Source organism: Labrus bergylta, chromosome 1 (genome assembly GCF_963930695.1).
Source record: "Labrus bergylta chromosome 1, fLabBer1.1, whole genome shotgun sequence".
NCBI classification, from domain to species: Eukaryota; Metazoa; Chordata; class Actinopteri; order Labriformes; family Labridae; genus Labrus; species Labrus bergylta.
In genome coordinates this window covers 10,921,649-10,934,216 of record NC_089195.1, presented here as the reverse complement: position 1 = coordinate 10,934,216, position 12,568 = coordinate 10,921,649, and the positions used below count along the sequence as shown (strand labels likewise).

At 40.0% G+C, this 12,568-nt stretch overlaps 1 protein-coding gene across 3 annotated transcripts; it reads left to right on the top strand.

Annotated features, from left to right (window-relative positions):
* The first annotated feature begins 10,014 nt into the window (after nt 1–10,014).
* On the top strand, nt 10,015–12,015 carry LOC109989568 (transcription factor JunB). Of its 3 annotated transcripts, none has more exons than XM_020641374.3 (2): nt 10,018–10,520; nt 10,768–12,015. In XM_020641374.3, the coding sequence occupies exon 2, from the start codon at nt 10,806–10,808 to the stop codon at nt 11,697–11,699; it is 894 nt and encodes a 297-aa protein (XP_020497030.1). In that variant the 5' UTR covers nt 10,018–10,520; nt 10,768–10,805; the 3' UTR covers nt 11,700–12,015. The 3 variants fall into 3 exon arrangements, with proteins under 3 accessions (XP_020497027.1, XP_020497030.1, XP_020497028.1); XM_020641372.3 differs by having other exon boundaries at nt 10,021–10,502; XM_020641371.3 differs by having other exon boundaries at nt 10,015–12,015.
* Nucleotides 12,016–12,568: the final 553 nt, after the last annotated feature.

The following is a 12,568-nucleotide window of genomic DNA, read 5'->3' as shown; positions in this document are numbered from 1 at the left end:
ATGAAGGGCTTGCCTTGGGAAGAGCCTGATTCCTACTGCAGAACAAAACTTAAAGATTGTTTTTTTGACATTGTTTGTTCTGTACTCTGTGTTTTGTGTGTGTACTGTTGTTTGGTTGGCATTGTTGGACAGAACCTGTGCTGTGAAAATACATTTCTACATTGTGAAAATAAAGTCTAAAGTATTTACCTCTCTAACACACACGCACGCACGCACGCACGCACGCACGCACGCACGCACGCACGCACGCACGCACGCACACACACTCACCCGGCCGAATGAATGATTCCCATGCTTGTGTAGATTAAAAGACAGATGAGGGCAGTATCAGTCAAGGAGATTATGTGATCATAAATAGAATAATAAATATGAATAGTTCTTGGGTTATATGGTAAGCCATGAACATTTGACTAAACAGAATCTTTCTAATGTTTATAACATTATCCCCATAATGCTATGTGAGTCTGTAGCAGTAAAACGTCTGATTGTGCTCAATTCAGAAGTGGTCTTTCTTTTTTGCTTCTAATTAAGCCTTTTATTTGAAAGAGAAAGATGCCTCATTGTTCTTTAAAAAAGTTCTTAAATCAACATGTTATTTATTCTTAAAACTGTTTAACAAATCAAAATGTAAGAGATTTCAGAACTGTTGTCCGTACACCAAAAGTGACAGTTAAATTATTTGAGAAAAGAGTACCGTATTTTGCGCACTATAAGGCGCACTTAAAAGCCTTTAATTTTCTCAAAAAACGACAGTGCGCCTTATAATCCGGAGCGCCTTATATATGGATCAATTGGTTAATTGGTTGATCCATACTGGTTGTACACGGCGCTCAGCGACACTGACTCGGATAATGACGAGAGGGAGCCGGGCATGTTGGATGCCGTACTCGCTCAACTGTTCAATTCAGACACTGAAGAAGAAGAATTCGAGGGATTCGTGGACGGGGAATGAACTGAAAAAGTGAGCTTTACGTGTTATACGTAACTGAACAATGTTGAGTTACGCACTAACGTTTGAATTAGCGGTATCAGACTGTGTTTCTTTTACGTGTTTGCAACTGAACAAGGCTGGGAGATATTGTGAATATGCACATTAACGTTTGAACAACGTTGAGTTATTAAAAAGGGAAAGGGAAATATAAATACGTATAAAACTACGTTTTATACGTATTTATATTTATATATTCACAATATCTCCCAGCCTTGTTCAGTGGTAAACACGTTCTATTCTATGCGCCTTATAATCCGGTGCGCCCTATATATGAAAACAGTTCTAAAATAGGCCATTCATTGAAGGTGCGCCTTATAATCCGGTGCGCCTTATAGTGCGGAAAATACGGTAAACCATCTTAAGTTTACAATTTTCAGAGAGGGGATTACAAGACCACTTAGGAATCTACAAAACTGACACATGCAGGGACAAAATGTCCCATGTGTGAGTGCACATAGATGTGACAGCAGGGGGACTGAAAGAGAAAGATAACACTTTTGAGTCTCGTGTTTACAACAAGTGTTTGCGGTTCCCTGTTCTCATGTGATGCAGTGTTTAAAATAAAGGGCTGAACCTTGAATTTGTAAAACTTTATATATGCAGATCAGCATATATATCCTTTTGCTTCAGGTAGCCATGAACCCAAGACAGCCACCAAAACACTTCATAGTACTGTAAGGTGATGAACCCAAAGGTCTGTAGGCTGTGGTGTGATGGTGAGTCATTGATCAGGAAATTCTTCTAGCTCCACAAAGTGTCAGATAAACCCTTAAATATGTCAGTTAAGACCGAAACAGCAGATACAGTAAATGATGGGTGGGGGGGTAATTATCTGCTCATTATTATGCTGATATATATCTCTTCACTGTTTGACATTCTTGAACAAGCTGGCACAAATTACAGAGGGGCCACCTTAAAGAGGAGGCTTTCATACAGAGAGACAAAGATACTAGCTTTGACCGCTTTCAAACCACAAGCTCGACTTTCTGTGTAGGACAGGAACAGCCTTTTGACAGGAAAGTTCCTGTCTGTGTGTAAGAGTTCACACTGAAGCTTGAGACCCACTTCTGGTAAATAAAAAATAAATTGGCTTTGCTTGCTGCTGTCATCTCTTCTTTACTGTGACACAGACAGTAAATAACGAGGTTGAGGGAAACGCCCCTGACTGCTGAATTTGGATGAAAGTTTTAGGGGCTTGAAGGACAACATTTTTTTCAAAAGTTAGAATGCATTATGACTGTAATCCCTCTCACTAAAGGTTTATCATGAAATGTATATCATTTGGGTTTTGTGCAACATTGTTGAAATTGAAGCCATGAGATACGGCCATGCAGAATACAGGGGGATTGCAAAAGCCTCACAAATGTACAATTCTTTCAACTGGCTGAGGAGTTTAGTTGTTCAAATATGGACAAATATCTCAGAATGCTGATGACTGAAACGGCAGCAAAGGTATTATCAGTCTAATAAGTTACCAGAATGAATAGTTCAGTGTGATGTTTTTACTGTTGTTATGAGTGAGTGAATGGGTGGGAAACTAACCTTGAAAAATTATATTTGGTTTGGGGCAGTCATGTAAGTCAATATGAAAACACTGAAACAGTTCTACTAAACTAAAAAAGTGCTCTAAATTCCCTCCTGCTTGCTGTTATTACTTTTTTCAAGGACTTATGACATTCAAGATAACAAGTAGTTTAAAGGCAGCAAGTTCATGGCATCCATTTCAGCTCACATCTTTCTCTAAAACTTCCAGGAAGCAAAGCAGCATTGAAACGCTGAGTCTCGATCATCACAGTGAGAGCATCAGAATGCGTTTCAGGCGCCTACACACTTTCAGCCTAACTCGCACCACTGCTCTCACCAGTAACCACCGATAAGACACACTGTCCTTTCCCCTTTAGTCTAGCTAGAGTGTATCCGATAAACATTTCTCATAATGCAGGGGCTGTCAATGACAGGCAGGGATGCAGTTTGCAAACATGCAGACTATAAAGTGACAGAATTAAACGCAAGAGGCACACTTATTAACTCAGATTAATGTGCCAGCATGCTGCATATCTGTTAGGAAAAGAGAAAGGAGAGAGAGACATTTGTAAAAAATAATAATGATACAGAAAATTGAAAGACAAAGAATAGTTCTTGGTAGTCTGTTTAATTGCACATGTTAAAACTCCTACAAGAGAAACAAGATTGACCTATTTAACATTTATTTTCATCAAACAATATATAATCTAGCATTTACTACACTGCCTCCGCAATGAAAGCAAACACATCTCTCATTTAAATTACCTGCCGGGAAATTATGTGGGCTGAAGTGAGGTTCTAACCTCAAACCAACACTGCAGCTTCTCATTTTACACATCAAGAGTAAACAAGCCAAGTCATTTACCAGCTACATTCATTGATGTTACAATATAAACTGCTGGGAACCATCTCTGTTTCTCACAGGTTACTATTCTAACCCTTTTCTATTTTCACCAGAGTCATGGGTTTATTAGAGGAATGTAGAAATTCCAATCAGATCACACCACGTCATCTATCAACACAATATCAAGTTAAACATCCCAACACTTCAGATTACCATTGCGCTTCTTCCAAATTCATTTTTGATGGTTTGAAAAAAAGGGGACAAAAATCAGTGTCTCAAAACCGGATGTATCTGTGTTTTGTTCCACCCAGTCTTTCCCTTTGTCAAAACTGATGTCTACATTTCCCACAATGCAACTTAAGAGCGACTGACAGTTCATCATCAGTTAAGTTTGATTTTGTTTGTAGCAGCTTCGTCTCAAGCAGATTTATGGTGCAGGCTGCAGATGTCTTTGAAAGTTCACTTCTTTTTAACTCCTCCATTTAGGCCTCCATTTTTTTCTAACTTGTTGTGTTAAGTTCTCATCGAAGCTGACTTACATAACATCACTAGAGGACATTACTCAAATTACTTTAATGCAGCTTCCAAGCAACTAAAAGCTTTATAGAACTTTTACACATACATTGGCACTCTTAAGACCTGTACAACATATCTTGTCAGGGGTGCATATAAAACATTCAACTCATGTGTGCACACTGTAAGGCTTTGTAAACATTTGTTTAAAATACTCATGCAAATGTCACAACTTCTGTACTTGCTGTCTGTTAGATATGATGTCTTTTATTTTGTTCAACAGTAAGGTCGTAAGGAACTCCAGGAATTGACTGACAAGAAGATATTACTAGAACCTTTAACTGTTTAAAAACCTTTTAATAGAGACAGGCTCTCCGTGTCTCCCCCTTTACAATCCCTGTCTTGTTTTGTATTAGCATATAAGCAGAGATATATTTTTAATTATGATGATAATTATGAAAAACATATTTTAGGCATTTCTTTCTTTATGATGGAGATGACTAGTACATGGTGTAGTAATGTTACCCTGCACTAATGCTGCATCTCCATTATGTTTTACACAATATGCACTGACTGAAAGGCTTAAAAACTTAGAAAGATTCATTTAGATGTTTTCCTGGAGATATCAGATGATCTGTTGAACCTGGTAAATGGATTCCCGACTTTCGAGTGTTTCTTGACTGCCGTTGCCACACCGGCACTGCAGCTGGCCTTTTACTGCAACTTATTGAGGAAATGAAAATGAGATGTACCAAAATCCTGCACAGGCTGGCCCCCCTGCCAGCTCACATTCACTTCTCCTATTTTCACAAAAAAAAGGAACCTCTGCCAGTGTCACAAAGAGGTATTAAACACCAGCATTACATAACTGGGCTCTTCTCTGAAACACTTGTTCAGAAGAAATCTAAATCCAGACACCATCTTTTTGTTGATTTGTGGGGGATAAAACAATTCCAGAAGGGATCAAATCTATGTTACCAATAAGATAAAGGGTTTTAGGCCTACTTATTTTATTCTTAATGATATACTGCAAGAAACATTTTAGTCACTTACAGTTTCTCATTGAATTTATATTGTGTCCTTTGGGTGCGTTTGCAGAAAAGGGAGTGTTGGGCTTTCTACTCACCTCTCTATTATTAACTGTTATGCACATTTAAAATCAGTGTTTGCTCTGGCTGGGAGTCTTGTGTGTTTCTTGTAATTGTAGCACATATTTCTTTCTGACACTTCCTTATAGTTTATTCTTTTTCATACAAGAAAGAAGTTTCCTTTAAGGGAAAATGCGACGTCACACACAGGGCATGACAATCTGTTAAAAAAAATCTCTTTATCATCAGCTACTGGAATAATATTTTGTTGATTCTATGATTTTTCCTCTAACACCTCTAGTAGGTCAACATTTTTGATTTGATTTCTCTTATACTTTAATTAGTCTCACATTTTGTCCTTTTCCAACAAAAAAAAAAGCCAACAATGAGCCAGCTCAATTAATGAACCAAATGGGCATGTAAAATCAGATTAGACCTAATTAAACCCCCCACTTCCTGCTGTTCGCCTTTTACAGACTGGCAGAGTGACAGGGAGTTTAAGCATCCGTGTAGATGGAGGGGAAGTGGGAAGGACAGCTCCATATGCGTTACGTCAGCCCGGGGGGACAGCTGGGTCCGACTGTCTTTTTCTGCCACACTCATTTGGCCTCAGCAATCATCCTGTCTTGTGCTAAAGGTCTCTCATCGCTACAAGGCTCCTTGGCACTATCTGGGAGCTATAGACGAAGAATATGCTGATTAAACATGCCTTCATTAAAACGATTACATGAAAAAGACGGTTTATTTCCCATGGGCAGCCAAATAACGACGAGGGGGAAGAAGAAAAGGCTTTGGGTGCAGGGATGGGGTTCAGTTCATGACTGAGTTGGGGGTGTGGAAGAGGAATCGCTTGTTAGCATTGATTTAAGTGACCTACACAGTCTTTAAGGACTGACAGTTTTTTGACTTAATATGCTGTGGGAATGAGCTGTCTTCTCCTTGCAGGGACAGCCAGCTTTTACCCCTTAACCAACACCCCTACCTGACTCACTACACCTACAGGCCACTTCCAGGTCATCGAGCTTCAAGCATGGAAGACCTTGCCAAAGATGCAGGAGAGGCGTTACTTCTGGTTCATTTAATACAGCCGTCCATGTGTTTTAGTGCCTGAATAGCAGTAAACCATGTGGAGAGAGCAGAGAAGGAGAGGAGGGAGTTAACGTTGTGATGAAGGCCAAGTAAACGTCATCAGCTGGCAGGCATTCTTCAGCTTGTCCTTTTTAAGCAAAAGTTTCAGATGGACAATATCAGACAGGATTGTTTTTCTTCTTAATTATTTGCATGCAAGATAAGTGAATCAAAAGCCTTTTTATTCTTCTATCCATTAAAGACCATCCTTAATTTTTTTAATTCATCATTGGGTAAAGTTAATTAAGTTAATTAACTAATATCATAATTCACTTCTACTTACTAAATAACACATTTTTACTTTTATCTTAGCACTCAGCTCACACTGCTCCAATTATCTTCATCAGCGGTCCTGCTGCTTAAAGATCAAGATGAAATTCTTAATTTAAAAAAAAATTAAAGTACAGCTAGAATTTTATTAAAGCTATTTTTTTAAACCTTTTTTCCTTTATTAGATAGGTCATCTGAAGAGAGACAGGAGGGGTGGAGAGAAGGCTGGAGGAGTGGTGGATGTCTTTCATCAAAGGGCAGAGGTTGGATTCAAACCCACAGCCGCTGCAATGAGGACAATAGCCTCTGTTCTTGGGGTGCAACATAACTGCTAGACACAACTGCAATAATGATTTTAAGTTTCCTCTCATGTTTGCTATCACAAACTTAATCCTTCTACAGTTCACCTCAGTCTTTCTCCAGAGCACAGCCAGCAGCAATCCTTTAGTTCGCACATATTTATCCTCTGTTGCTTTTTTTTATTTTTATGCTGCTTTTGCTTTTTATTGTCCTGTATGTCATCCTGAATCTCACTAGCACTCAGAGAAAGTGACAAAATTGCATGTATGAGGTATGGAACTGTGCATCTGTGAATATCAGGACATTGCTGCGAATAATCATGCATGTGTGAGCAAGAAAATGTTCAGGAGCCTTAGAGCCAATTAAGGTTCTCAAATAGGAATGTAAATATTTGTTTGTTTTGTTTCGAGTGCATCCAAATGCTTTTTCAACAACAAGCCACAGAAGACTTTGTATTGTCCTCAAAGCAATCAGGCTAAAAGCAAGTTATTCTCAGTGACATAATGAAATGAAAGCGAGTAAAATCAGCAGACAAATTATATTTAAGCCAAACTAAATATTTCTAGGAATCATAATCATATGAGCCGTTTAAAATGTAATCGAATGTGATCATTCATCCTTATCAACCACATGCAAAAAGAGGTCACATTTTGGTGATTTCTCAGCAGTAGTGAGTGACCTGTATAATTGGATGAGGTCACTATGAAACTGGAACTGACCACTGTGTGATACTTCAGTTTGTTTCCCTGAAACTACTTCTGTTTTCTGTTTCTCTCAACGTTTCTCCTCACTGAGAGGAGACACAGATGGCTTATCGGACCATGTTTCAGGGGTTAGGACCTCTGACCAAACTGACCTTTGCGTGACAGCAAGGTGCATTTTTTGACCGTTGAGGAAGTGCACAGGGTAAAAACTTCTGAAACCCCTTCTGAATGAACGATGAATGATAATTAAAGGAAAATGTTTAAAGGTGGACCTGGTCCTTCTCAAGTCAGTACTGGTCAAGTATGAAATACCACCTCATGTGACTAGATATCCATAATAACCAAAACTAAGAAAATATCCCGATGATGTCATATTGATGTCATTGGGGTTGTTGGCTGGTTCCTGTTTGTAACACAACGAGCCTGTGTACAAGCTGCTCAATTATTGCAAAAATCCTAATCAAGATTATTTTGATTGATATTGAGGTCACGAAAATTATTATTAGTGGTTTAGGATTATTCATGGATTTCAAAACATCTGCATCACAAGAATTTACCAAACTTAAACACTCGTAACACTTGAACATCCTGAACACAAGTGACAATAAATAAGTAAAATGTACATGTAAAAATAATGATATCACTTATTGATTTTTATTTTGTATTTTTTTTAACAAATTGTGTTTTTGAGGTATAGCGGTGATATAGCAACTCTTCTGGCTCAACAATGAAAACAAACACTTTAAAACATTTACCACAAGACAAAACCAATGGACAACACAAGAGCAACATGCGGCACAGTCAATCGTTTAATCTGAATGATCTTTTTTTTTATGATCGTGGGAAGCGAGTATCATAATTGAAATGTTTTAATTGCCCAGTCACATGGATTTTTAATGAAGAGAGATTTTATGGAAGCAGAGAATATTTAGAATGATGCTATTAAATTGCTTTATATCATATGTGGAAGTCAGCACTTCCCTATAGCTTGACCTCTACACGGGACTAAAAGTCTGCGTATTATCTCAAGCTGTTCATTAATACACCTCATTTTTGGAAGAGCAGTACAAACTTGATGAATGCCCCTTTAAAACCCAAATGACAGACTATCACATGGTCATCTTTTTACAGCTCTAAATCAAAATCGCTGAGAACATTTCCCTGAGGAATCTTCCACATTTGGAGAGGCTTAAATTGTTACTGCCAATCTCTTTTAAGTTACAGCTGATAATGAACTTTAATGTGGGCTAAACCATTCCTTTAATGTTGTCTTTAAAGTGGTATTTAGAATAACATTACCCTCCAGTCAAATTACTACACTTGACGGTTAGGGTACTACTATAATAAGATTAAAACACACACACACATGCACGTGACCTGAGGATAGGTACAAGAAGGTTTGAGAGACAAACCCAACAACATGAACGTGCGTGGGCATACGGCCTCTGGGGAATGATTCAGAGGTCATTACCATACAGAGAAGACAAAGACGTCTTTCTATCAAACAGGTGTTGAGTTCAGTGGGGATGTGTCTTTACACTTACATACCTCCAAGATTCACTCATGTGTTTACACTCCAACCATTTCTATCAGAACATAAGCTCAGTGCAAACACTGAGCAGCACTGAGCTTGTTTGCTGAGTAAGATCTCCTTCCAATGCCAGATATTACAAAGTATATTAAACTCAAGTACTAATTAAAGGTTCTTTACTTTGTTTGGGGTATTTTCATCTGAAGATTGTAGGTTTAACTTTTTTCTCTGCTACATTTACCTCTCACACTTCTGGTTTATTTCTGGAGATGCAGAATCATTTACAATATGTTACATGTTCTAATGACCAAGTAGCCTATTAAAAAACGAGGTATTCTGGATAAAGCAACTATAATCCCACTTACTTTTTTATGATTATTAAATTGAGCATGCCACATAACAGCTTTTACTTTTAGTATTTTAAATGTGTTTTATAGCAAAAGGCCTACTTTTATATCCATGTTGTTGCTTTTCAAACTTCTATTACCATTGCCCTTTTGTGTTGCCTGTTTTTGCCTGTTCACTTGTTTTTGTGTGTGTGTACTTTGTTTTTCAACTAAAAACTTATTCTACCAATTAACAAAGTATGATGATGATGATATCTGCCTTATCCTTGTATTTAAATGTGCAGGATTCTAACTTTTATGTAGGTATAACCCTTCCAGATGTTGTTTTGTAAATCCCTGTGCATTAAATAATACAGGCCTATTCCTGAAGTTTTCTTTCTGTTTCTATCACGTGACTTTTCTATTTAGGTTCAGGTAAAACTATCTAAGCCCACTTCCTCCACCAGTTAATGAATAATGGGCTTATCTGAGTTTTATCTGAATAACTATTCAGTTATTTTTAATTTGATGCATGTACTATCTGACACCTTATCTTTTGTTTTCGCAAGACACCCATTATGCTTCATGCATTTCTGAAGACAACGCCTCTCCCTGCCTGCGGGGTGAAGGAGCGCAGTGCTGCGTCTCCTCCGCCTCCCACATCCAGGAGAGCTGGAAGTGCGCCAGGATGGGATTGACTTCCCGCTCCTGTCAGGGAGGAACTGGTTTGCCAGGATACCCAAATATGGACTGACCGATATTAAATAGGACCGCATGACTCAGCACCAGACTAGCCTATATATCCTTACGGATGGGACTGTGGAGAAAATGAAAGACAAAGTGGATATTGAAGTTTTAGGTGTCCTGTTCAGGTCTGAAGAGGCTCATTTCGCTTTTGGTTGAGCTGCGAGACACAACCAGACGGATCTGTTCGCCTCCTACTTCACCATAATGAGTGAGAATCTGCCCCGGAGGTATTTCATGTACTTACCTGGGTTACGTTTTCCCTAGGTCGAATAGGCTGTGTCTTGTTTACAGCCGTAGTTCCTGGCACAAACGTCATCAACTGTCTGACAACTCGGAGGCGGTGACCACACAGACAACCAATCAGAAGGCGGGTAGGAGCGCTCATAGACTCCGCACATTTAAATACAGCGCAGAATTCCGGCCGCCTGTCACTTTACAGGAAACGAGAGAGGAACCCATTTCAAAGCAAAAAGAAACACGGGTGAAATGAAAACATCTGAATTAGTCACTGGACTCCGCTTTGAATCCAACTAAAGGTACAAATCGACGACTTGGTACAGTACAGTTCCACTATTTTGGAAGTTTTGCTCTGTTTTTGATAGACTAGATCTTCAGTATAATAATAGACTACAGCGGGACTTTGTGCCGGAGCTTGAATCATTTGGGACGCTGACGCCTCGGTGTCCAAGCAGCATCTTTACAGCGCACTTTTAACATTTGACTGTGTGATTTGAAATATGTCCACAATAATGGAACAGCCTTTTTATGACGACTCGTTTCTCTCTGCTTATGGCCATCCAGGCGCAGCACTGCCAGACTACAAGCTGCTAAAGCAGAATATGAACTTGAACTTCCCTGATTCATATCGGAACTCAAACTTCAAGTCGCAGCACCTGCGCGCCGAAAGTGACTTCTATTCAACGGGGTCTGCGGACGTCGGCTCCCTGAAGCTCGCATCTCCTGAACTGGAGCGCCTCATCATCCAAAACAGCAACGGGGTCATCACTACAACACCGACACCTGCCCATTACCTCTTCAACCGCGGGATCACAGAGGAGCAGGAGGGCTTTGCTGACGGTTTTGTGAAAGCTCTGGACGATCTGCACAAAATGAACCAGATGGCACCTCCAAACGTGGCCATTGGTACCGCTGGCGTTTCCTGCTCAGGTCCAGTCTCGGTGTTCGGCTCTTCCATGCAACCAGAGCCTCTAGAATACACCAACCTAAGCAGTTGCGCAACGAACCCCAGCCTGTCCTCTGGAGCAAGCTATCCCTCTACAACTATCAGCTACCTGCCTCACCATCAGTACCACCAGCACCCCCAGGCCGTAGCGCACGGATCTCACCATTTCCAGCACGCCCTGGCAGGTGCAGGCATCCACTCACAGCGGTTCGGCGGGTTGAAAGAGGAGCCCCAGACAGTCCCTGACATGCACAGCAGCGACAGCGGGTCTCCGCCGATGTCTCCCATTAATATGGAGAACCAGGAGCGGATCAAAGCGGAGCGCAAGCGTCTGAGAAATCGACTCGCTGCCTCCAAATGTCGGAAGCGCAAGCTGGAGCGCATCGCTCGCCTGGAGGACAAAGTTAAAGGGTTGAAAACGGACAACGCCGGGCTGTCGAGCACAGCTTCTGTACTGAGAGACCAGGTGGCGCAACTCAAACAGAAAGTCATGACACATGTGAGCAGCGGCTGCCAGCTTATGTTAGCGCCCAAAGTAAAGTCTTATTGAAGAAACAGCACTTTTAAAAAACACTGGACATGAACTGCACTGACACAACGAACAATGTCTTTTGAAATAACTGGATCATTATGGTTTCTTTGTTTAAAGGAACTGAAGCCTACACGGAAATCACAAAAGACTTTAACACTTTGGGCATTTTTGAATACGTTTTAAAAGGTCCTTTAGGCTTTGCCTGTTTACATTTTACTTTAATGGATATTTGTGATGTATTCTTGTGTAAGTTATTTGCGTTTGTCAGGTTGAGCCTGTATTTTGTTTTTTACCTGTACAGTATATATTTAAGTAAATGAAATTATGAAACAAAGCTATACCTTGTTGCTTCTTATTGAGGTTTGTGTCTATTTAAAAATGTCATCTCTTAGGGATTTTTTTTTTACAGCATTTACGGTTAACATAACCACACTGTTGTCAACAGCTAAGTTTATAGTGGCAGCATAGTTTGACGTTGGTGACGTCCCAGCGTGGGATTGTTTCATTATTGACGTACATACGTCTGTCCTTATATGGTCAATTTTGCTGGTAAACGTCACATCACGAGAAGGTTTCCGGGAACTCCCTCCTACACTGCCCGTACAAAACGCCGCGCTCTCCCCTTCACACCGCACACACACGAGTGTGTACGTGTGATTTGTCAATGAGTGGTTTATCCGAATCAGGGGAGTTTCCCCGTTCAGCTTTCAATTTCCCAAAACAAGTCGTGAGAACACTTGTTTTCAGAAGAAAAGGGGTGAGAGACGGAAGTTCCAGATAACACTCAGAATAGACTCGAGATGGGCGAGAGGCAGCTTGAAATAACAATGGGGGTCAACAACAGCTCAAGGAGACAAATGTTAAATAAGCTGACACATTATATCGAA

Bases quoted from the DNA above. Each gene is read 5' to 3' on its own strand.
- LOC109989568 (XM_020641371.3), top strand. From the start codon at position 10,704: ATGTCCACAATAATGGAACAGCCTTTTTATGACGACTCGTTTCTCTCT.